The 25,056-nt window shown below is 53.5% G+C and overlaps 2 protein-coding genes across 6 annotated transcripts in view; both read left to right on the forward strand.

The window, feature by feature from the left end:
• The window catches only part of RANBP17 (RAN binding protein 17), a 332,066-nt gene extending 321,495 nt beyond the window's left edge, over positions 1-10,571 (forward strand). For all 5 annotated transcript variants that reach the window (XM_047786458.1, XM_047786108.1, XM_047786195.1 and 2 more), the window contains 3 exons: positions 5,164-5,262; positions 7,127-7,254; positions 9,315-10,571. In XM_047786458.1, the coding sequence (XP_047642414.1) occupies positions 5,164-5,262; positions 7,127-7,254; positions 9,315-9,411 (324 nt within the window). In that variant the 3' untranslated portion in view covers positions 9,412-10,571. The remainder of the gene's footprint in view (positions 1-5,163; positions 5,263-7,126; positions 7,255-9,314) is intronic.
• Positions 10,572-19,445: 8,874 nt separating this feature from the next.
• On the forward strand, positions 19,446-22,176 carry TLX3 (T cell leukemia homeobox 3). The gene is made up of 3 exons (XM_047753705.1): positions 19,446-19,986; positions 20,347-20,590; positions 21,437-22,176. The coding sequence occupies exons 1-3, from the start codon at positions 19,566-19,568 to the stop codon at positions 21,645-21,647; spliced, it is 876 nt and encodes a 291-aa protein (XP_047609661.1). The 5' UTR covers positions 19,446-19,565; the 3' UTR covers positions 21,648-22,176.
• The last annotated feature ends 2,880 nt before the right edge of the window (positions 22,177-25,056 follow it).

The following is a 25,056-nucleotide window of genomic DNA, read 5'->3' on the forward strand; positions in this document are numbered from 1 at the left end:
CTCGAAGAACACTGACAATAAAAAGTGTTCGTGGAGTTCCCTTGTGGCGCAGCAGGTTAAGGATCCAGTGTTGTCATTGCAGCAGTTTCGGTCACTGCTACAGTGCGGGTTCTATCCCTGGCCCTGGAACTTCCACATGCCGCAGGCGTGGCCAAAAAAAAGAGAGAGAGAGAGAGAAAAGGAAAGTATTCACTTTATGGGGAGTATTGTAACTTGAAGGAAATTAGCTTAATTTACTAATGTTTTAGATAATATTAATTTAAATCAATGTATGTGTGGTACTTTTTGGTGGGAGGGAAACCAGTGGTTTAATAGGCCATTTTCCAGAGACAATCGATTTTGTTAATTAATTAACAGTATGTCTACTGTTGTTCATCTTGAGAGGCTGAAAATACCTTAACCAAATTTATAGAAGCTCTAGGAGGGAGGCAGGAAGGTCTGCTGCAGACTCACCAGGAACCACCCGCTGCCCAGGATTCTGATCACGGGCATTTCAGCGGCGGCCTGACTCATCATCAGGTGGCAGGGTGGCTGAATGGAGGAGATCCACGTGGGTGGCGTATCTGGGGGGCCCACCAACTAGCCCTTCCTCTCACACCACCAGGCTCTCCAGTGGGGGCCAGACACGCTGCTGCAGCCTCCACTGGTGGCAGTCTTGGTCTCAGCTCACACACAGCCTGGGGGTGGCAGGCGGCAGCCTCTGGACCAGGCAGACCTGTGCACGTGGCCAGGTTCCACTTCACCGCCGGGGCAGCTGACGGCTGTGATGCCTTGAGCGAGTGACGTACCTGCTCAGGACATCAGATCCTTAGTCTGTGAACTGGGGACAAGATCGCCCTCAGGGGTGCGTGTGTGCCTGCCAGAGTGCTGAGCCCCCTGGGGCTCTCCGTCAAGGTATCTGTTCTTGTCGGGCAGCGAGAAAACTCACCAGGCACAGCTTCCTCTCAGACGGAGGTGCTGGTCCTCAGAAAAGATGGTGCCTCAGCCTTAGGCCTTTGCGACCCGAAAGGCCTTCCGAGGGCTCTTCCGGCCGAGCTGCTGGCTGGAGAGGCCACGGTGGCTTAGAAGGGTCCCCAGGCTCTGCACACAAAAGCCTTGGAAATGAAGAGGGTATTCACGTAGACATCTACCCAGGGCAGGTTTCAGCCTGAGACTTAGGCCAGAAGGTCTGTGCTGTTTTCGTACAGTCCCCTTGCAGCTCTTGAGCTCTTTATACTCTAGTTGATATTTCACTGTCATCCTTTCCCTTTCACTTCTGTGTTCATTCTGTCATTCATTAGCTATTTCCTAAGCCTCTGTTAGGTGCCAGATACCATGCGAGGCACTGGAGATACAAAGAAAAGTCCCCTGTGGTCCCAGCACCACGCAAGTTTGCAGACTCCACCACGCCTCTCCAGCCATCCCCCTCCACCCAGCTCCTAGACCGACTGAGCCTACAGCTTCCTTAGAAAGCATTCACACTCCCCATCTGTCAGTAAAGCATCCAGCACGTCTTTGCTTATTCCTCGTCAGCAGGACACAGAACAGGAAGCATCTAAAGCCGAGAGCGTGTAGTCACCACCTCTCGGTAGGAGGAGTGACCCAGCGAATCTGAGTGGGGAAGTCCGCCTTGCTTTGTGCTTGGGCTCTGTTTCCCACCGCGGGTAGACCCGTAGGAGAGGAGCTGAGACAGAGCTCTGTGTACCACAACATGGTTTGGTTTTGGTTTTCCAGATCAGATATTTGCAGAGGAGCTTCATGTTTGATCTGGAAGATGACAGGTTTTCTGAACAACAGAAATACTGTCATTCAAAATCCCATCCTGATACACACATGTGCCAGAGCAACGAGGAGTGTTTTTTGGACTGTTTTCTATTTTAGGGTTTTGTTTTTGTCTTTTGTTTTTTACTGCAACTCCCAGTAAAGTTAGAGGACTGTGAGGAGAATACAATCTAGTTCATCTGTCCGTAAGCACAACGTGGAAGGGGTGCTTCCTTGGGCCATGCGACTCCACGGGCTCAGGCCAGGAGGGTGAGCATAGTTGGAGTAAAGGACGAAGGTCAGTCCTCACAGCGGTCCCCCAAAGTAGTTCTCATAACCCCCACCTCATTTGTAAAGAAAGAAAGGCTCAGAGAAGTGAGACAACCTGCCCAGCATCCCAGGTTAGCTCATTGGCAGGGCCGGATTTGGCCTTAGTTCTGACTGGCTCCAGAGCTGTGCCAGCCCCACCATGTCGCTTTCACTCCATTGAGAGAAATGTTCTACACACTCAGGCCAAAGCCTGTGAGAAGGAGGAAGGAAAACAAGCAAGCCCCTGAGACAGTGTGGAGTCTGGTTTTCCTAAGTGGACCAAGCTCCATGACTCTGCCTCCCAAGTGGTCCATTCGCTGATTGGGCGGAAGAGCTGCTTGGGATAATACAGCGGATGATGGATGCGGTTTGGGGACATAGGCTCTGGAAAAGGCAGCCTGGATGGGGCACAGGTGAAATGGCCATGCCAGTCGTGGCTGTAACCCCACAGGAAGTGAGCAGGGGTTGGGGGAGCGGGGGCCCGCCCACGCAGCCTGCCTCGTGCTGAACACGGATGGTGCTGTGTGACTCAGCGCAGGCTGGGCTGGGTCGCCAGGGGCTCTCCTTTCAGTCTTGCGCTGTTTGAGTTGGTGACAACAGAGAGCCTCCCACCAGAGACTCCATGCTACCTGGAGCAGGATTGTGTACAGCAGTTCACCCACTCTTCTTCCAGAGGGGGGCCCTTGTCCAAAGGAATTTGCCACATTGCCGGAACCATTTCCGCATATCCTCTAGGATTATTAGCAAAAAGGAACTCTGGAAATGAGCTACCACGTCAGTGCCATTTGAGCAAATTTGCTCACTCATTTCTATTTTTCCGGAAGAGCAAAAAGAGAAAAAAAATATCCATTTTAGCCAACTTTATTTTTAGAAAAGTATTTTATTCAAACATCCTCTTACTTATTACAGACATAAATACATGCATTCAGACAAATGAATCCACGAGAGAACCCTAGAAAGTAATTGGCACATCACTTCAGGATGCTTTGTCAGTTACTGGAGGAGTTTGGTGCCTCTAACTTTAATCTTTTCCATTAAAATATCCATTCTGCCTTCAGAGTTTGAAGCCCATAATATTTTAGACTGTCTCTGTGGATATTCGTTTTGCTTGTCAATTTAATTTGCAGCTCTGTGACTTCGGGTGGCTTGTTAGACTGTATGTGGAAGTGTGTGATCTGCAAATGATGTTCAGTGTGCCGGACTTAAGACCCAGCCTCTCCCCGGAGACGCCGGACACACAGTAGACGTGGAAGAGGCAGATTTCATTTGCGGCCGCCTCACTGTTAGGAGGATGACGAATGGAACGGCAGATGTTTAGAGCTCATTGCTCTTGTTTTTATGCACCTTAAATGTTCATAACACTTTTTACTCTTTGCAACAGCACTTTTTATATCCACCATCTCATTTGATTCTCAGAGCTTCCTTGCACTCAATTCTTATTTCCCTCCTATAGCTAATGAACCTGAGACACAGAAGACAGAGGTTCAGGGACTGGCCTGAGATCACAGGGTAAACTGGATGGCAAAAATGCCAGAGGACAAAGCCAGATGTCACCAAAGCCTAGTCAGGGGTGGTGTGTGTGCTAGCCTTTGCCACGTAATTGCCATTTCCCCCTGCCCTCCTTTGGGGAAAGGCGTTCTGAAGCAGTGAAAACAAAAGGGCTTAGGGGTGGGAGGTAAAGATTCCAAGAAGCAGAAACTTCTCAGCCTTAGCTCCACGTGGATGGATGACCCAGCATGCCTCACTGCTCTTTGCCTGGACTGTTGCAGCAGCCTCATCTCTTACCTCCTTCCTTTAGTGTCACCACACAGTCACACACTCTGCATGTCCCCAGAGGGATCATGCTTCAGTACAGAGCTGAGTATGTCTCTCTGTCTCTCTTTTTTTTTTTTTTTTTGCCTTGTTAGGGCCACACCTGCGGCATATGGAGGTTCCCAGGCTAGGAGTTGAATCGGAGCTGTAACTGCCAGCCTACGCCACAGCCACAGCCACAGCCACACCAGATCTGAGCCACGTCTGCGACCTACACCACAGCTCATGGCAACATCAGATCCCCAATCCACTGAGCAAGGCCAGGGATCGAACCTGCATCCTCATAGATACTGGTAGGATTCATTTCTGCCACACCACAATGGGAACTCCTGAGCATGTCTCTCTTTGCAAGCCTGCACTGGCTCCCACTGCCAGATTGTGCATCGTGGACTTCCAGCCCACACTGGGGTCTTGCTTCTGGCCCCGCTCACTTCTCCATGGCCACGGCAAGTTCCTTACCATCGCAGAACCCACCTTCGTTCCCAGACTCCTTTGGTGCTGCTTTCTCCGGTTACAACCCACTTATGAGGAACTCCTTAAACATGACCTTCTCTGTGGAGGCTTCTCAAGGACCCGGAGCCATCCTCTTCCCGCCGCAGGCCCACAGCAGCTGTGCCCGGCCCCATTTCCTCTCCTCTCTGTCGAGTAGGCTGCCCCAGGAAGCTTTTAGCTCCTCAAGGACAGAGGCTGCGGCAGCTGCCGGTGTTCTCTCACCGCCTCCCGGGGGGGGGTGCAGACCTGGAGTTGAAGAGAACAGATGAGTATAAAGTGGAGGAGTGGAGCGAGAACCGGTGAACCAGTGCGGGAGGGCAAGGGCGAGCACCAGCAGCCCGAACCGGCAGGAAGGAGGACGTCCCGGCTTACACGGGATGCGCCCCACCTGTCCTCCTCGCTGGAGGGTCGCGGAAAGATGTCGCCCCTCCGTGACCTGACCTCTTTGGTAAAGTGAGAGGCTGAGGGAAGGTGAGCGGGGCTTTTGCCTGGTGACACGGCGGAGAGGAAAGCACATCCGAGGTCACAGACAGGGCCTGCTCCTCTCAGCCCTGTGGCCTCTGTGCCCACCCAGAAGGTTCTCACCAAAGCTTGTGGTGGTGGGAACTCTTCCTTGGAGCTGAGAGTCTTTGCCAAGAGTTCCTACAGGCAGCTTTACAGGCTTCCGGAGTCCCAGCCGTTCATTTGTCCAGGAAGAGCCCTCATGGCTAGTGGCAAGATGTGGGGGTGGAAGGTGAGCACGTGGGAGGCCTGGCCCTGGGGGCACTTCGAGCCAAGGCGTCAGTGTCCTCATGTGAGTCTGTCTTCTAGATGACATCCGTCCTCATGAACACCATTGTCTTCGAAGACTGTCGGAACCAGTGGTCAGTGTCCAGGCCTCTGCTGGGGCTCATCCTGCTCGATGAGAAGGTGGGTGTGATGGCAGCGAGGCCACAGGGGGCGACCACGGGGAAGAGGCAGCAGCCATGCGCCCGGCCCCGCTGTGACAGTGACAGACAGGGGAGCCAGCTGAGCTTGAGCTGCGACCTTGAGCACCCTGGGACAAGGTCTCATTCCCCCGGAGGGTCCCTCCCCAGCTACGCAGAGGCCTCAGGACTAGCTTTTCTGGAACCCAGAGCCCGCGCAGTGCTTCAGGCTCACCCTCCCTCCTTCCCCTGTTCCAGGAGATTCTGGGCAACAATGCCTTTTGCTCCTTCCTTGGCACCCTTTTGTATCTGGGCTCCCCTGGACCCTCCGTGGTAGCAGCGGCCCCTCAGGCCTACACACAGGCAGCATCCTTCATCTGGGAGCTTGAGCCTCCGGCCCTTAAGTCCACATGCCACTCCGGCTGCCTCCCAAGTTCTCCGGCTTCCCTTGACCCCGCCCCGTCTCCCCAGCAGTCAGTAGGAACAGTGCATTACTGCTCAGGAGAATGAATTGTCTGTACAATAAGATAGTACTGGGGAAAAAGACAGTGAGATTAGAGGCAGCCGCATACATTAAAATTCAAACTGAAATCCCAGCCTTGGAAGGAAACTAATAGAAGAAGAAAATATATCAAAAAGAGAAGAGCTGTCTCATCATTCACCTGTGCTGAAGTATCCAATTTTAGCCACATTCAATAGCACTGTCATTCATCTTCCCTCGGTGTTATTGTGATTTAAATCCAAGCTCTATAAAAGAGAGCAGTTCTTTTAAAATGATTGAGAGGGAATAAGGGCAAATTCAGTGTTTAGAAAAAGCTTATGACATCACAATATTATACTTTACTGATGGAGGCAATATTTCATGGTTTGGGATGAAAAACTAATAATTTTCTATTTGGTGTGAGTCACTGCATCATTATAAAAGGGAAAAATAAGTAGTTTTGTGCATTCCCAATCTTGTTCGGGAAGACACTGTAGTTTACGTGTAATGCCTCTGATATATAGTATTTAAGTATTAGTCTGACTACATATTAATTATGTGTGTTTTTGATGTGAGCTGTTTTAATGTATCATGGAAATTAAATATCATGCTGTTGGGCTTGGAAGGATAAACACATGACTGGCAGAATGTTGTCTTTGTGCTGAAATTAGGCTGTTTCCAGTGATTAGGAGCTGCTTTTAGCATAAGACTCGGTCCATGTAAAAGCCCACAGACACCAGCAGAGGAGAAGGGCTGTCTAGCTCTTTTGCGACCAGGTGTGACAGGGATCTTCCTTGTCGGAAAAGCTCGGAAAGCTCTCCCAGAACTAAGCAAGCCCCTGCAGCCCCCAGCTCCGAAGAACAGACCCGTCCAAACCCAAGAGGACGGGGACTTGGAACAAAGCCTGGGGTTGTTTGAGGAGTGGTTCACTGAAGCCCTGGAGGATGATGAGGCCTGAGGAGGGACCCTGGGCCTGGCCTTCGGTGGCCAACAGCGATTCCTGGGCCCTTTCATTACGCTCTTCCCCCAGCCTACGGGGGCCCTTCCTCTGTCCGCACCTCTGCGATTAGCACTGATGAGTCGGGAAGACCTGTGTGTGCTGGGTTCCCCGACAGAGGAGAGGACTCCATTGCCTAAGCTGTTCACGACGGTAAAACAATGAGAGCGAGAGATTTTTATGAGCAGGGATAATACAGTTTATCCTCGGGAATGTCTCTGCAGCTTTGGTTTCCCCTAAAGGCTTCAAGTTCAAAGTGGACCTGGACCAAAGCTGCTTGGAGAGTCAGGAGCCCTGAGCATGTCGGAGCTGGGCTAGCCCCTCCCCCACAGCTTTCCCCAGGCCCAGGTTTGAGGCCAGCGCTCTGAGGCTTGTTCTGTCTCCCAACAGCACTTCAGTGAGCTGAGGGCAAGTCTGATAAACAGCCAGCCTCTCCCCAAGCAGGAGGTCCTGGCCCAGTGCTTCAGGAACCTGATGGAAGGAGTGGAGCAGAACCTTTCTGTCAAGAACCGAGACAGGTAAGCAGTGCCCGGTAGTTTCTCCAAGGGAGGTGGATGTTCCAGGTTCGTGGCAAAGTACTGGACTGTGCTTCTTAACGCAGCTCTCCCACTGATGTGGCTTTCCTGGTATATCTTGTAGTCCTAGACTCAGTTTTGCTCCATCCAGTAAACATGGCTGGGTATTTGCTTTCTTCCAAGCATCACGCTAGGCACTATCCAGGCTGCGGTAATGAACAAAATGCAGCCTTTGCCCTTAAGAAGATTACAATCCAACAAGAAAGACAGAAAAAATAACTAATGGAAAAGCTCAAAAGAAGGAAAGTTTAGATCTGCTATGAAGGACAAAGAAAGGCTTCCTGGCATTTGAACAAGTAGAGGCTTTGAGGTCAGACAGACTCCGAATTAAATTTTATGCCTGCCCTTTCTAGGCCGTGCGGCAGTGAATGAGGCAGTCAGCTTTTCTGAGCCTCAGTTTTCTCACAGGTGTAACAGAGGTGATGGCTGCTTGTGATGTTTAAATGACAGAAGGTAGAACACATGCCTCACAGGAAGTCGTTCCTTCCTCTCTCTGACCTTTAAAAGTGGCTGGTCTTGCAAGAACAGGAAAACGTTAAGTTGCCAATGAGAGTTTAGTGAGAGGAACCCAAACTTATTACCTGTGCCTGAACTCTGTTCCTTCATTCATTCATTCACTTAGTTCACAAAATTTTACTGAGAACCCGCTATGTGCCAGGCATTGGGGATACCAGTGGGGAACTAATTGTTAAGCCCTCATGGAGCTTCTGATGAAAGAGACAGGCATAATGAGTGATAAAGAAAATGTTTTCAGAAAAAAAGGCTAGTTGCCCCATCCTTTTATAAAAGTGATACAGCATTCAGGAGCTCCCACTACGGCGCAGCGGGATTGGTGGCATCTTGGGAGCGCCAGGACAACAGGTTTGATCCCTGGCCCAGCACAGTGGGTTAAGGATCTGGCATTGGTGCAGCTGGGGCTTAGGTCTGGACTGCAGCTGGGATCTGATACCTGGCCTGGGAGCTCCGTATGCCACGGGGCAGCCAAAAATGGGGGGAAAAAACTGGTAGCATTCAAATGCTGTCCCATTCGATATGCAAATTATTAATCACCCCAATAGCCACTGGCCAAAGCCTTGGGCTTTGGGAATACAAGGCCAAGTCGGATGGGCTCTGTGGACCTGTTCCCTTGACTGCTTGTTCTGGGCCAAGATCCTCTGTCAGGCAAGCGGGGGCCGGGCGCGGGGGGGTCCTCCAAAGCCAGCAGGAGAAGAGATTTAGTAAAGGGAGGGGGGACCCTTTCCTGGGTGCCCCTGGGAGGAAATTGCTTTGCCTGAGGCTTGGGAATTTGAGTACCACGTCCTGAGCTGTTCTGTGAAGTGGTATCACTCAGCCCCCTGTTTAGGGGGAATTCTAGCCGGCAAGGACTGGGGGCTTCCCACATGGCAGGCAGGACGTTGAGCACTTACAGGCATCGTCTCACCTGACTCAGTAAATTCTCTCTTCCCACAGTCCCGTAAGGCAGCTACTCATGCAGGGCACCCAGACAAGGGGTTAAGTATTCATCCGAAACCACCCAGCCGAGAAGTGGTGGAGCGAGGATTTGAACCTAGGAAGTCTTACCCAGTGCCACCTCTTTTTGAAGCATTGAGTTCAGTTTTCTCATCTACAAATGAGGAGACTAATGCCTGCAGTTGGGAAGACTCATGATGATTAAATGAATTTGTATGGAAGCTCAACCAGTGCCTGGCACATAAGCTTTCATTCTTTTCTTTATATTCCTGACCATCTCTGTGTAATTTGACTTTTAAAAATAATACTTAAGTAGTATCACCACATCACGCACCCCCAGAGTGTATTTCCTGGGAATCCTTGTTTTCTGGGAGGGGAAGGAGAGGCAGGGAGCTGCTGGCAGAGCAGCAGTGGCCATGAGAGTGGGAGGAAGGAGCTCAGCCAGGCTCTGGGGCCCTCTCCAGGGTCCTGAATGCCACCGTGGCTTATCATCCAGAGGCTCGCACAGCCTTAGCCTTGCCACTGCCCTCAACCCTTTCTTCCTCTTCCCACAGGTTCACCCAGAACCTCTCTGTCTTCAGAAGAGATGTGGCAGAGGCCCTGCGCTGTGATGGCAGCACAGAGTCGTGCAGTCTGGACATGATGAGCTGACCCAGCTTCTGACCATGTGCCGAGCAGCCTTTATCAAGAGACTCTTGTGGGTCTAGGTCCCAGGACAGTGATGTTGGCCAGCCCAGGGGAATTTATTTTTCAAAACAAAACAAACAACAACAACTAAAGCCCTACCTTTTTATAAGTCTGGTCTAATTATAAGAATTTGTAATAGTGCACAAACGATGTAAATTCTGTCTTTGCACTAAAAAAGCAAAAGATGTGTTTTCAGTCTTTCTATACAGTTATCATTATCTTTGTTCTTATAATGCTCTGAAAAGGTGTAGAAACAGTATTTAACCAAAGAACACAATAAACCAGGTTTGCACCTAAGTGTTTACTAGTTAATGGTTTCGCAGTCAAGGCTGTGAATTTATGGGAGACGCAGCCTCCAATGTGAACCCCGGATTGAGACCCATCCATTTGAACCTGTTAAGTTAGTAGGTGGTGTTGAGTCTTGGAAGAAGCAGCACTGGGGACTCTGAGCTGTGGGCATTTAGCACGAGCCTGGAAGCTCTCCACAGCATCCCGCAGGACTGCACACGGCCCTCTCTGCCTCAGCAGCATCTGATAAAGTTGAGAGACAGTAACACAATTAAATGACTTACAAACAACGTTTGCTTTTCACTGGCATAAATCTGAAGTGGTTTAGTCTAGAAGAATTAAGCTGTGCAATTACTGCCTGCAGAGATATTTCTTCAGAAGGAGTAGGTCGCCCCAGCAAGTAGCTCTGGGTGCTGCTAGCACCCAGTCCTTCTGCCTTCATTTAATTTTTTCAAAAAGCTGAAGGTGAATAATTAAAAATACAGATCTGAAGCAGCTCTGCCTTCTCGTGCCACCCAAAACAGTTCTAGGTGCCAAAGTACAGGTTTCCAAAGGAGGAGGATCAGCTGGCTTTCATCCTTCCACAGCTCTTAGTACTATGGGGATTGCAGCTCACTCCAAACCCAAGACAAGGAGGAGGCCTTACAGTTTGTGATAGGCCGTAACTAGACTATTAATTTGAGAGTGCCTCTGTCAAATGGCTTTGGTATCTCACTGCTCTGATCTCATGGTTCAGGCTGATAATAAATACTGTTCCCTTTATTTCTGGTAAGACATGAAAGGTCTGGCCTTACTGTTGAAGAATAAGCAAATCCACAGCATCTTGTTTTAATTTCGTTTATCAGACTTGAGTTTCTTGAAAGCTTTTTTGATAATTGAGTGTAACAACAGGCTTGTCACATAAAAGCAAAGTCACCAAGTTTGCCTCAAAACGTCTGTCTTCCATGTATGATCCAGGATATCTGGGAAAAGTGTGTTCTATGTAAGGTTCCTTCTGGTATCTAATGGAGAAGTAAGCCTGGACATTACACTATATTTCATTAGCAGTGGGGTTTACAATTTTCCTTGCGAAGGCAAATTCTGAACTTCATAAACCTTTGATGGTCTAGAGAAGTCTGACTTGAGAATCTTCTCTTTCTCGAGGGCTTATTATGACACACCACTCATCCCTAAAAACTCTTCTGGTAAGGCCTGTCCCCTTCTGGCACTGTTTTCTTCACAAGGTCCAAGACCTGAAAGCACCATAGCATTTGCATTGAAATGCCCCCCAAAACTCACCAGGTGCACTTGCCCAGGGAAGGCTCCGTCTTGGCCTTGGAGAGCTGCTGGGGGGAGGACGTGGTGGGCCCCCACCCCCACCCCCGCTTCTGGATTTACAACCAGGCAGCACGGCCGGTGGGGAACAGCCTCAGCAAAGCCACAGAACATCTGCCGGGCTCACCCCACACGTCCTCTCGACAGCCCCTGGAGGTGGACGGCACTCCTCCCACTTTTTGGATGAGGAAACTAAAGCTCAGAGGTGGTACACAGCTTACACAGGTCACACAGCAGGACCTGAGCCAGGTCTGTGTCACCTCAAAGGAGTTCCTGCTCTCTTCTCAGGCCTATGTCTGACAATGCTGAGCTGAAACCAGTTTGTGTTTATACCCGTGTCCATGTGTATTTTCAGACCTCTGTCACCGTATAACACATCACCCCAAAATGCAGCTTAGAACTACACTGCTTATTATCTCACAGTTCCCGCGGGTGCTCCGCCTCCAGTCTCCCAGGCTGCCACCGGCGTTGTGGGCCAGGCCGTGATCATCCCAAGACTGGCAGGGAGGGGTCTGCTTCCACGGGCACTCGTGGCCCTGGGCAGGAGCCCGCTCCTCCCAACTGGTGGACTGAGCCTCAGCACCTTGCTGGTGGCCCCACTGTAGGGCAGCTCGCTACGTGGCATCTTGCTTTATCAGAGCAGGCGAGAGAGAAGAGCCGGAGGGCGCAGCAGTCTGGGGGTCACGGCTTCCTGACCGAGCCTGAGAAGGGGCGCCCCTCGCCTCCACTGTATCCTCTTCACCTGACAGACACCACCAGGACCAGCCCACACCCAAGAGAAGGGATCCTGCAGGGGTGGAGGCAGGGGTCTTCAGGAGCAGCGCTTAAAGCCGCCAACTGAAATGCGCTCTGTGGCCTTTCTTTGCCAGAGAGCTTGAATTTGGCTGCAGGTTTCTCTGGTGAAACCTGGAAAGGAATCAGGAAGGAAGAATCCTGATTCTCTTTGGAGGGCTGACTTCCTGTCTGTGCCCTTTCTGAGGGAGGAAAAGGGAGGGGGAAGCGGGGAAGTTTCTCGTGCACATCAGATCCCACCCTCACCCCCAACCCAGTGGGTCAGTGACATGAACTGCACCCTCTCCGCCCCCCCCGACAGTCTTGCCAGAGTCAGCATCTCTAAGGGAGGCCTCCACAAGGGGTCATTGGGACCCCGGGGAAACCTGGAGTCCCACAGGGGAGCCCTCTGGAGGGTCTCCCTATCCCAAGGATGCTGCAAGCACCCAAGGGCACACCCAGTCCTGTGGAGCCTATACCAAGGAGAACAAGCTGGATCTGTCACGTGCTCTAATCGGATGACAGGTATCTTAACAGCAAGAGGCAAAATTAAATGATCCTGGCAGTTCCTCAGGCCGGCCTCCCCCTAACTGGCATCTGGCACAGAGGGGGCATGACAGGAAGGCGTGGCTGCAGCTGGCACACCTCGCCCTTCTGAAGAGACCCTAGCAAGCCTGTCCAGGCAGCGTGGGGCTCTGGCACAAGCCAGTGGCTTTAGCTGAAAGTCAAGCAGCAAATGGCTGGAAGGCATTGTGCCTGCACAGCTCTTGCCTTCTACACTGACCTAAGAACCTGACCCCTGAGAGCTGTATCCAGCCTGCATTCTAGAGGTTTCCATCTTTGCTGTACCTTCCAATCAGCTTCTCTAGAGCAGAGGATGAAGGCGCTGTACTATGTGATGATTGGAGCAGCCACAAAAGCCCTCTTGACCCCGGGACTCGCTTCTACTGGCCCTGCCAACCTGGAAGTGCCTCTGGGTTATGGTACTGGAGGCCCCTTTCACCACGTGCCGCTGGCCTGGCAGTGGCTGTTAGCTGAGATCAGTGACTTGGTGAGTTGGCTGCCAACAGAGAGCTGAGTTTGAGAACAAAGAACAGGGTAGGTTTGGAGAGAGAAACTGGTGAAAGTGAACGGGCTGGCATATAGGAGCCTGATCTGGGTGGAGGCGGCCCAGCAGTGGAGGGAGGCAGCATTAGGGAGAACCCAGCACCTCACTGCAGCAGGAGGGAAAGAGCACCTGAGGAGCAGAGCACTGCAGAGTAGAGAGGAAGAGGGTAAAAGCCTCAGGAGGGGAGTTCCTGCTGTGGCTCAGTGGTAAGGAACCTGATTAGCATCCACGAGGACGCAGGTTCGATCGCTGGCCCTGCTCAGTGGGTTAAGGATCCGGCGTTGCCCTGAGCTGCGTTATAGATTAAAGACATGGCTAGGATCCCATGTTGCTGTGGCTGTGGCGTAGCCGGCAGCTGCAGCTTTGATTCAACCCCTAGCCTGGAAACTTCCATATGCTGCAGTGAGACCCTAAAAAAAGTCTCAGGATGAACATGAAATAATTGGAAACACTATCATTTAATGACCACCCCCCCCCGCACTGCAAATCACTATCTCATTTTCCCTCTGAGAAAGTCAAGTATTATCCTCATTTGATAGATGAAAAAACTGAAACTAGGAGTTCCCACGTCTCTGGGACACAGGGACTCAGGTTCAATCCGCAACCCAGCACAGTGCATTAAGGATCCAGCGTAGGTCAAAACTGCAGCTCAGATCTGATTCCTGGCTCAGGAACTCTATATGCTGTGGGACAGCCAAAAAACAGGAGAAAGAAAGAAAACAAAACCCAAAAAAAGACTAAAAGAGAGACCGAAGCCACAGAGCTAAAAAATGGACAAGCCAGGATTCAAAGTCAGGTCAGACTGACTCCCAAACTCTGTTTCTTTCCCACTAGCATCCCTTCTGCCAGGTCCTTCACCATTGGGCTTTGAGAATGGTTGGGTGAAGGGATATGGACCCCCTGGGAGCCCCAGATGGGGCAGGTCACTCCCCAAGAGAGGCCAGTCCTGAGCCCCTTGCGTGCTATGTCTATAGGTTCTGCCACTGATTCACCCCCCCCCCCGAACTTTATAAAATCATTCCTGAGACTTTTTAATGTTTTATTGAGGTGCAAGTTTACGATGACAGCAAACCTTTCAAAGTACAGCAAGAGTAACCCGCCTCCTTGGCATATTAAAAAATAATGTTAGTGTTGGTTTTTACGTCCCATAGTTTGGATTGCTGATAAGAGCGCTTCCTTGACAAGATACTTTTTGAGGTTTACAGAAAGCGTAATAAAATATGTAAGTTACATTTCCACAAACAAAAGCTATAACATAAGTTATTTATAAGCGTGAGATACAAACAGTATCACGATAAATAAACCATAAAGCGTACCTGCAACATCCATCTTAATGTAATTTGCCCAACAAAAGTGTTGAAACGAAGTCAAATTTAGTAGAGAAATCTGTCAGGAAGAAAGGAAAGTTGTAAAACACAAAATGGGAAAAATGGCTGATGGGGTGAGAGGAAACAAGGGCTTGAAAGCAGGTGTGGAGGTGCCTCTGAAGGCCGCCGCCTGTGCTTGCCCTGGTGCTGCCCTTACCCACCGGCCCGGAGCCTGCCTGCTCCCAGCCAGCCCTGCCGCCGCGCCCCTCTCCCTCTGCCTCCCCCACCAGCCGCCACCGCTGCCGCAGGGAAAGGAATCTCCTCTCCTCCCCTCCCCCTTCCTGTCTTACACCTTCCATCCTAACCCCCAGCCCTTCGGCAGCTCCCTCATGCTGCTGCCAGCCTTCCTGCCAGGCTGGGCCGTCCTTAAAGCCAGGGCCTGGGTCTGACTCAGCATGAGACTCCTGGAGATCCAACGTTCACTCATTCATTCACCTACCGCAGATCAAGCAATGAATGAGTCAGACTCTGCCAACGAGAGCTGGTGAGCAGGGTAAAGATTGGTCCTGAAAGCAAAGAGGGCAATGATGAAAATAAACAGAGACAGACAATGGGTGGGGAGGGGGGCTGCTTTAGAGGATGGGCAGAAGTGACAGCTGACCTGGGTCTTTCAAGGTGGAAAGGCACCAGCTGTGGGCGGGTCTGGGGGAGGCAAGTGCTGAACTGAGCTCAGCCCTCCTAGCCTTCCATTCAGACCCCCAGTGATTTCTACTCCCACTCAGTCTTAGGACTTAGGGTCTTAACTATCTGCTCCTTGATGGGGGTATGAGGCAAAGGGAAAAGTATGGGCTTTGTAGTCAAGACAGTCATGGGTTCAAATCCCAGCTCCAGCCCTTCTCCACCACATGTCCTGGGCAAGGGACTTCACATTCCTAAGCCAACTGGTTGCATAAGTCTCATGACTGTGCAGCGCTGGCACCAGGTGGCTTTTGCCTTCCTCCAGGTGGCAGAGGCCTTTCAGATTCCTCAGGACCATCTCCCCTAGCCCTCCCCATGGTGGCAGAGGGGTCAGGGGGAGGGGACAGTGATGAAGAGCTCAAACCACATGACTTCCACTATCAGATGGGGAAACTGATGCCTGAGGGTGGGACATGGTCCAGAAAGTTTGATTCAGTGCTCAGTAAATATTGAATAAATGAATGAATGAATGAGCTTGGGCATGTGTCTTTTGGACCTTCCATCATGAGAAATGGAAGGGCCCCTAGAGACACTTAACTAGGGCATGTGAACCAAGAATGGAGGATGGGCAGGTAAGCAACCTGGGACATATGTGTGCCAAATTGATGTGTTTTCTGTTTTCTTTGTTGTTGTTGTTGTTGTTTTGCCTGCACCCTAGGCATATGGAAGTTCCCAGGCCAGGGATTGAATCTGAGCAACAGCTGCAACCTATGCCACAGCTTCAGCAGTGCCAGATCCTTAACCCTCTGTTTCACAGCAGGAACTCTGTTTGTGTCTGTGTCTATGGAAGTGGTCCATAATATTTTCATCAATCTTTCAAATTGGGCTGTTGACCCAAATATGTTTTAAAGCTCTGAAACCAATTCTATTCCATTTTACAGAGAGGGAAATTGAGTCCCAGTTTACACAGGAAGTCAGTGACAAACTGAGCCTGAACTGGGTCCTCCTGCACAGGGACAATTGGAAACGCCAACATACCGCCTCTCGTCTCAGCAGCCCCCCTCCCTCTCCTATGACACCAAGCAAGGCCTCCACCAGTGCTTCCCCTTCTCCCAGCTTCTCCATCCTGGAGCCTTTCTGGCCTCACTAGTTCAGGCTGCCATCTCCTAGTTCTTGGAGATATTCTAATGTGTGTGTGTGTGTGTCCATCTCTATCATTGTTCAATTGATAGCAGGTAAAAAGGGACAGCAAAAAAAAAAAAAATGTAATTTCAGGAACACCAAGTAAACATCAAACAATACTTGGCCAAAACAGCACTCGGAGGAAAATGTCTGGCCTTAAATGTATTCATGAAAAAACAAGGAAGATTGACCAAAATGAACTAAGTTTTCACTTCAACAAAGAAGAAATTAATTAATAAATATAAAACAAACCATTCCTGAAGGAAATGACATTTAAAAAGAGGATAATGAAATAAAAGTTTTTTCTTTAAGGCCAATAGACAAACTTTTGGCAAATATGATCAAAAGGCATAACTGAGTAACGCTGAGAATGAAATCTGTTGACACAGAGTCAACATAAGAGTTTCAAATAGGAGAGCATCTTCCCACAATGTTATAACAATGAATTTTAAAACTTGGATGAAACGGACAGTATTCTGGGCACCAGTTAGCAGATTTGAGCAGGCATCCGAATCACCTGGGGGGCTTGTTAAATACAGCCTGCTGAACCCAACCCCAGGGTTTCTGATTCAGTAGGTCTGGGCTAGGGTCCAAGAGCGCACATTCCTAACAAATTCCCAGATGATGCTGATGCTGCTGGTCCGGGAACACACTTTGAGAACACCGTCCCAGGGACCACGCCCTGCGCCACCTACTCCTTTACCTGAGCTGCCTGACAGCTCTGTTCTGTCTGGGTTGGGGAAGAAAGGGGGGTTGTGCTCAATGGCCCAAAGCGCCTACTGCTGGATGCTTGAGAAGCCCAGGTGCTCTGGCAGCTGGGACGCAGGGAGACGAGGCGCCTTTCCTCACCCCTGGGCCCAATGCTTACCTGGCGTTGCTCACTCCATCCCCTGACGCTGGCACTGATGCTTTACCAGGGGAGGAAACTGAGGCACAAAGAGGATTCCCTAAGTTCACAGCAGATAAACTGAGATGGGAATCCAACTCAAGCACTGGGCTATTCACCATGCCACGGGCCACAAACCACACCTTCTCCCTAACTCGGTGCCCACGTACCTGTGCAGGTGGGCCTTGTTATCTAATTTAACAGAGCCGGGAAGCGGCAAAGACAGGCCTGGAATCCAGAGCTCTGAAGCCAGGAAGGAAGTGGAGCTCTGGTGGAAAGCCCTCCCCAGCCTCTGATTCGGCTTGAGCCGCAGAGACTCAGTTCCCTCATCAGGTACAAAATGGGGTTGATGATAGCCCTTTCCACACGGGGTTGTCGTGAGGAATACACCTGGCACTTGCTAAGTTCTCAACCCACAGTTGCCCTACTGTTGTCCTTCAGGTTATTATTATATAACCACCAGAGTTTTTCACAGGCAATGCCAACGAATTTCTCTCATTCACTTCTCACAGCCACCCAGGGGCTAGCGATCATCCCTTCTGTTTTACAAACAAGGAAAATGAGGGTCCAGGAGAGGCAACAGGGTACCCCCAAAACCCCCAGACCAATGGTAGCCGAGCCTGAATTAGAAGCAGGAGCCTCCCAGAGCTGGGAGCAATGGCTAGACTCCACTGAAGGTCCTGTTCGGCGGAGGAGGGCTTGCCCAGGGCCCAGGAACCCTGCTCTCCTCCCCCCTCACTGCTCAGCTGCCTCTTTCTCCCCACCCAACACTGAGGTTCTGCCAGGGCCAGAGACTTGCCCAAGGTCACGGAGGGGATGGTGACCTGACTCAGGGACCCGGGCCTTAAGATTTTAAATCCTGAGGCCCCTCTTCCTTGGGGGTAGATTACCAGGAAGAATCCCCCACCTGCCCCCTCCTGCCCTTCCCTGGCCCCCTGGGACTGACCCCAATGGAGACAAATATGTGCCTTTCTCTCAAAGACACCGAGACTCTGCAAATAAAATAAAACTGCAAACAAATAAACAGTAATCATAAGAATAATACATCAACTGTCACGCTGGGAGGAGGGCCTGGGAGGGCCGCCACATCCTCTGGGTCCCTACTATGCACCAGGCCTTACCCGCCTCCCAACATCTCACTCACAGTCCACAGCCACCCCACAAGCCACACATTCCCGTTTTACAAACAAGGAAACCAAAGCCTAAAGATTTCAAGTCGCTTGCTCAAGATCACTCAAGCTGGGATGTGACCTGGCCCAAATGGGAACACCATTCGGAACCCTCAGCACGATCGCAAAACCGAGAGCGCGAGGAACAGGCTCGGCCACCGAGGCCGTTTGCACCTAACGATTTTTAAATTAGCAGGTAGAAAAAGATTTTGTAAGCCTCCCCTGGGGTGACAGCTGAAGCTGAACGCAGGGGTGACCGCCCCGCGTGCGGTCCTGTCACCAGCGCTCTTCGGCCAGCCTGCACAGTCTCCAAGGGCGCGGGCAGAGCATCGAGTAGTCCCAGCACCCAGGGTTACCCAAAGAAATTTCGCTCTTTGCTTTAAATAAGAGCCGCCCCCGTCCTTGCCCCTGGGGAGCCCCAGGTCCCCACACCTGCCGCGCCACGGGCGGGTCTCCCTGCGCGACCACAGTCCCGTCCATCCTGCAACGAACTTCGAGGGACCAGATCCCGCTCCCCACCGGGCGACCCCAGGTCCCTAGTTCAGCCGGGCCTGGCACGCGTGGGCACCTGTGAGTCACGCCTTGGTCTGCCTGGCGGGAGCCAGGGAGCGTCTCCAAAGTGGCTGCAACGCCGGGGCCGAAGCTCGGGCGGGGGTGAATTCTCCCCACGCGGGTCGGTGTCCTCGGGAGCGCGGGGCATGCTCCGATGCTGTCCTCACCCAGCGCGCAGGGAGCGCGGAGCTTGGGCCCCGCGGTGCGCCCCTTTCGTTGCTCCGGCAGCTGTGGGGTGTCGAGGACGCTGCCACGGATTCCGCAGGGCCTTTCCGAGGTCACAACTCCGCTGTAATTGAAAGGATTCTTATGGTTTGGGTTTTGCTCAGATGAAAAAAATTTGGAAGAAAACGAAAAGCCCCTCGGCAAACGATAATTTCACCAGCAGAGCGCCTGCCCGCCCCGCGCGGCGGCGGGGAAAAGGCCCCGGCCTGAAGGAGCTGGGAGCGTCTGCTAATTGCAGCTTCGTTAGATTTCGGGTTTGGGAGGCTGCGGTTCGGGCGCTAATATCCGCCGCCCATTATCCTGGCTAATAAATTTGACCTATTGTTCGTTTGTTAAAATGATGTCACCTTGGAACAGTCCCTAAGCTCCTATTTCCATGAATTAGGCCTTTATTGAAAGCCGGGAGCCAATGGGAGGAGAGAGGCTTGTTGATCGCAGCCAATGGCTGCGGCGGGAGAGGAATTAGCAGCGGAAACTCCAGGTTCGGTTCAAGAAAGATGACACAGAGCCTGTCGGGCCCGCGCACTCTTGGCAAAGTTTCAGTGCGACGAGAGGCGCCGGGCGCTCCATGGCCGCGCCGTAACGGGGACCCAGCCGCCTCCCCGCCCAGCCCAACCCAGCCCTTCTGCCCGCCCAGGATGGAGGCGCCCGCCAGCGCGCAGACCCCGCACCCGCACGAGCCCATCAGCTTCGGCATCGACCAGATCCTCAACAGCCCGGACCAGGACAGCGCACCAGCCCCGCGGGGCCCCGACGGCGCCAGCTACCTGGGAGGGCCCCCCGGGGGCCGTCCAGGCGCCACATACCCTTCTCTGCCCGCCTCCTTTGCCGGCCTCGGCGCGCCCTTCGAGGACGCGGGATCTTACAGTGTCAACCTGAGCCTGGCGCCCGCCGGCGTGATCCGGGTGCCGGCGCACAGGCCGCTGCCCGGGGCCGTGCCGCCGCCTCTGCCTAGCGCGCTGCCCGCCATGCCCTCCGTGCCCACGGTCTCCAGTCTGGGTGGCCTCAATTTCCCCTGGATGGAGAGTAGCCGCCGCTTCGTGAAAGACCGTTTCACAGGTGAGCAGGGTGGCCAAACAGGCGCAGGGCCTCGGCTCTCCAGGGGCCAGAGGCGCCGCGCCCTACGTCCTCCACTCCGGGAAACGATTCCGGAGGCCCAAGGGCGATGGAAGCCTCAGCACCCAGGGCCCGAGACATCCTTGGAAGGACGGGGGAGGGGGGAATCAGGGAGTTTGGGGGAAATAAGCCTGTGCCCGAGGGAAGAGGGGGACTTCTCCCAACCGGCTTGGTGCCGCTGGGACGCACGGCCAACGAAAGAGCGGAGTAGTCTGCGCCCGACCGGGAGGCACTGGGTCCGCATGGGGCCTGAACGGCAGTCGAGCTGGGCTGGGCTTCAAGGGGCCTCGTGTGTCTCCGCAGCGGCGGCGGCGCTCACGCCCTTCACGGTGACCCGGCGCATCGGCCACCCTTACCAGAACAGGACGCCGCCCAAGCGTAAGAAGCCGCGCACGTCCTTTTCTCGGGTGCAGATCTGCGAGCTGGAAAAGCGTTTCCACCGCCAGAAGTACCTAGCCTCGGCCGAGAGGGCGGCGCTCGCGAAGTCCCTCAAAATGACGGACGCGCAGGTCAAGACCTGGTTCCAAAACCGGAGGACCAAGTGGCGGTGAGAGGCCCGGCCCACCTTGCATCCGCCCTTCACCCGCCCCGTGCCGCAGCTTTGCGCTCTCCCCACCCGCCCTCCTAGGGTCGCGCTTCCCCACTCCTTCCCAGCTCATCCTCCCGCCCGCCTCTCCTCATTCTCCCGCGCCTCGGCTTCCCATCCCTGTGTCTCTTGTGAGCTTCACCAACTCTCTCGGTGTTTTATTCCGTCTCCTGAGCACCCCAACACCCCACCCCACCCCGGGCCCCTAGCATCTCCTAATCCCTCTCTCTTTCCCCTGGCCCTCTCGGATTCCCGACAATCCACGCGGGGCTTCAGATTCTCCCTCTAGTTCCCCACCTTGTCTCCAGCCCTCTTTTAATCTGATCCTTGTTTTGATCCAACCCGTGAACGGCGAATCGATCGCATCCTGCAAGAGGGGTTTGAGACAGAGCCTGGGAGAACTGGATGAGGCTGACCAGGCCCGGGGACACCGCAAGGTGCAGCGTCAGCCCCCATCCGGCCCCCAGTGACTTGGCTGCCCAGAAGGCCTAGTCAGTTACACATAGCCCTGCCCTGGATAACCCACAAACAATCTTTGTTGTTGGCGAAGCCACAGTACCCGGGCGTGCAGGTGGGCGGAGAGTGAAGTCCCCTCCTGGCGATCTCCTGGCGCACAACAACAAAAAACGATCCTAACCCACTCCCCGGACCCGCAGGTGCCCGGCACACAATGCGAGCGGGAGGCAGACGGACTCTGCGCCTCGAGGCTCCTGGCTGGGCTCGGCTCCCGGGCGGGTTGGGGTCCCGCTGGCGGCCCCGCGGTGCGGGGCGCCTGACGGTGCTGTCCCTCTCCCTCCCCCGGTGCAGGCGGCAGACGGCGGAGGAGCGGGAGGCGGAGCGGCAGCAGGCGAGCCGGCTCATGCTGCAGCTGCAACACGACGCCTTCCAAAAGAGCCTCAACGACTCTATCCAGCCCGACCCGCTCTGTCTGCACAACTCGTCGCTCTTTGCTTTGCAGAATCTGCAGCCCTGGGAGGAGGATAGCTCCAAGGTCCCCGCCGTCACGTCTCTGGTGTGAGCCACCAGCACACAGTCGCCAAGGATAGACGCCCCGATCCAGCGGGGCGCCCCGGGTCCCCAGCCGGGCTGGGGGGGGAACTGAGGCCGAGAGGGGAAGGGCCCGCCGAGCTCGTGTAGGCCCCCGGGCACAGCAGCGTCCTCGCTGGCTGCGGAGGGGGGCTGGGCCCGGGCTCCGCGCGGCTGCACAATCCGAGCCCCCGCCCCACGCCCAGTCCCGCCCCAGGCCCGGGCCTGACAAAGAAAGCGCCTTACGTTTCTCCGCCCCTCGCCCGCAGCCCCCGGGCCGGGCGCCTGTATTATACTTTGTACTTTTGCCCAAACGTGTAAATAATAAAAGTTTTGGCTTTTTTCTTTAGAAACCGGCCACCTGCTTCCCCCGCGGGGGCCGCTGGAGGAGGGGCGGCCGACCAGGCGGCTGGGGGAAGCTCCAGGGGCTGGGGCACCCTGCATTAAGGCTGAGTCCACCCTTCTCCTTTTCCGTTCCTTTTATTTAAGCCGTTTTATTTAATAAAAAGTTAGCTATTTCACTTAACGCCGCTTTTATTTCGTTTTCGTTCCAATAATGTTTGGCGACCCCCGGCCTTGCGCCCCACCTCTGCGGCGGTTGAGGCCGAGCGGCGGTGTGCGCGCGCGATTCCACTTCAAGCCTCGTCGGTGTTCGCCTCAGCTGGAACCCCGGCCCCGGGCCCCGCGGAGGATCCGCGGTGCAGGTCAGTGAGTGCCGGTCGCCCGCAGGCCGGGTGCCCGCGGGATGGGGCAGACGTGAGAAGGGCATTTTAGGCCGAGGTGGCCTAGCAGCGCCAGGCAGAGTTGGGGCGCGAAAGGCCCCGCCTTGGCGGGTATTTAGTCGGTCCCAAGTCAAATCCACCTAGGGGGCTGGGAGGCACGGTGACCTCGAACTTCTTGGGATGCGAAACCCACCCTTCTCCCCCAGCCCCAAACCCATTGTGCACTTTCTCCAACAAGGCCCTAGGGCGGGCCCCTCCGACTGGCTTCAGTTTATCTGGGCGCACTGTGGGAGGGCCGTGCGGCCGGAGCCCGCACGCCTCCTTGGTCCCCAAATGCTCGGCTCTTGGGCAAGTAAGTTCAGCGCACAACCCCGGGACACCCTCACCCTTTTGGGTTGAGTGGGCCCGCAGGTGGAGCATGATGTCCTGTGACGTCACTGCAGCCGTGGACACGTCAATGGACAGGAGGGGGCGGGGCGCCCGGAACGCCCAGTACCCCAAGCACAGGTGTGAGAGTGGCATGGCGCAGTCCACTGCTTTACCTGGGCTCAGAAGCGGGAAGTTTCGCGATCACGAGATTTGGAGCGGGTGGTCTCTTCCGACAACGACAAACACACATCTGTAAACATTTCCTCTTGTTCGCCTTTTTTTTTTTTCTTCTATCATTCTCCCTTTCAGTCCTTTAAAAATTTTTCTGACCTCTCCCTTTCTTTCACAACGACGTTTTCTATGTCTTCCTCTATTTGTTACTCTTGATCTCTGCCCCCTTTTTCCTTTTCTTTACAGTTTTATGTTCCTCTATATAGTTCGTTCTCTATTGCTTTTAGTTTCTCATCTTTGTCATATTCTCTCTTCCATTTCCAACTACTCTCTCCATTTCCGACTCTCGCGTCCTCTCCTTACTTTCCTCCTTTCTTTTAGTCCTTTTAGTTTTCCCTTTTTTGTCTCCCCAAATATTTTCTTCTGTATCAGTTTCTCTCCCCCTCCTTCCCTCCTCCAGGTTGGTCTCTCTCTCCCTTCTTCCCCCCTTCAGGTCAGGCTCTCAGGAGCTCCTAAAGACTAAACCCTTCAGGGTGATGTCCCAGAAGCCCCGTAGTATTCGCGCCGGCCTCATTGCCCTGCCTCGCTTGGGGCCTTGCACCACCCTGCCTGATCGGGCTTTTGGGCACCTTCGTTGTAAGCGGGCTGAGGAATTGTCTGCACTGGCAGGCCTCTAGGAAAGGGAGCAGTCTAAGAAAGAGCTGGAGTTCCTGGCATTTCTGCCTCCACCCCCACCTCCTAGCCCTGGGGACTTACACACACCCCAAAGAGGAACTAGGATGACCTAGAGCTTCGGGTCTCTTCCCTGAAATGCTTTCCTGAAATGCTTCTATTTTCTCCGCTAAAAAAAAAAAAAAAAAAAAAAACCCTAATGAATGATGTCCTAGAGATGGGAAATTTTGGCCCTTCAGCTGGGGATTTGAATATCTAAAAACCAGAGCAACCTTCTTTGCCTTTGATGACCGAGCAGCCCCTCCCTCTGGCATTGCCATTGCTTTCCAATTTCCTTCACTTTTATTCTTTCTCCAAAATAAGGCTTAATGGTTTCTGTTTTCCTGAATTATTTTTGTTATTTTGCCAGGGTGTGACCGTCGATTCTTGGGCCTTTGGGGGACAAACACACACATCTTTTTCTCTCTCTGGTGCCTCATTTTGTGTAAAAGATCTCTCAAGGAAAAGTCCGTCTGGGTGGCCGTTCGGGCAGGCCAGGATCCGGGAACCTGAGGTTCGCGGTGGAGGGGGCCGGGGCTGGGGTAGTCTTTCCCGCATCGATGTCTCCTGGGCAATTTCCCTTTCTGAGCACTTTGCCCCAACCATGCTTTTTGCCAGCCAAAGCCAAAGATGGGCTAGGAGTCTCTCTGACTTTGGGGGTGACTGAGCCCACTTGTGTGGGGCTGCGTGGTGACTCTCCTCTCCCAATCAGGCTCACCCAGGGCAGTGCGGGCGCCCCTAGCGGGGTAGGGGGCATTGCTTAAGCCGCACGAGGCCGTCTTGCACTTACCGCCCCACTCCCACTATGCAAAGCCTGGAGGTTGACGCCGTTTCCACTGTGGCTGCGCGGAAGGAGAGCCAGAGGACGCCTGGGACACAGCTCCCAGTGCCCCCACTAGGAAGGCTGTGAAGCATAGTTAGTCTCTTTGCGGAAATATCCGGATCAGGCAGCCCCCAACCCCGCCCGCTGAAGCCGAGTTCAGGGGAAAGAGAATTTGGAGTAGGCTGGGAGGCCCACATTGGCGCCTCCTTCTCGGATCCCAACATGAGTCCCTACCTCGGCCGGAAGAAGCGGCCGAGGCTCCTAGCGCAAGCAGGTGAATGGACGTCTAGCCCAGCTGCGGAAGGGATTGAGGACAAGAAGCAGCCGACCTCTGGGAAAGGTCTGGAGACCACCTCGTAGCCCTTTCCCATGGCCTTCCCTGGCCTCATTTGGAGATTCTCTGGAGCCGCGCCCATTTTACAGATGCAGGACAACGAGGCGAGAGACAGCTTTGTGACCCAGGAGTACCCTTTAGGGGAGCTCTCCTTGAGTGCGGGTTTCTGGCCTCCATCCTCAGGCGGCGTGGGGGTGGGGGACTTGGGCCGGAGGCGTCTGCAAAGTGGGGCGGAGGCTACCCAGCCCAGGTACCCGGAGTCAGACCTCAC

This window comes from Phacochoerus africanus, chromosome 1 (genome assembly GCF_016906955.1).
Source record: "Phacochoerus africanus isolate WHEZ1 chromosome 1, ROS_Pafr_v1, whole genome shotgun sequence".
Lineage (NCBI taxonomy): Eukaryota > Metazoa > Chordata > Mammalia > Artiodactyla > Suidae > Phacochoerus > Phacochoerus africanus.

What these genes read in the sequence shown, in the direction of transcription:
- TLX3 (XM_047753705.1), top strand. Translation starts at nt 19,566, where the DNA reads ATGGAGGCGCCCGCCAGCGCGCAGACCCCGCACCCGCACGAGCCCATC. An exon ending in CGTGAAAGACCGTTTCACAG is followed by an intron (nt 19,987 to 20,346) that starts GTGAGCAGGGTG and finishes GTGTCTCCGCAG; the next exon opens with CGGCGGCGGCGCTCACGCCC. An exon ending in AACCGGAGGACCAAGTGGCG is followed by an intron (nt 20,591 to 21,436) that starts GTGAGAGGCCCG and finishes CCCCCGGTGCAG; the next exon opens with GCGGCAGACGGCGGAGGAGC.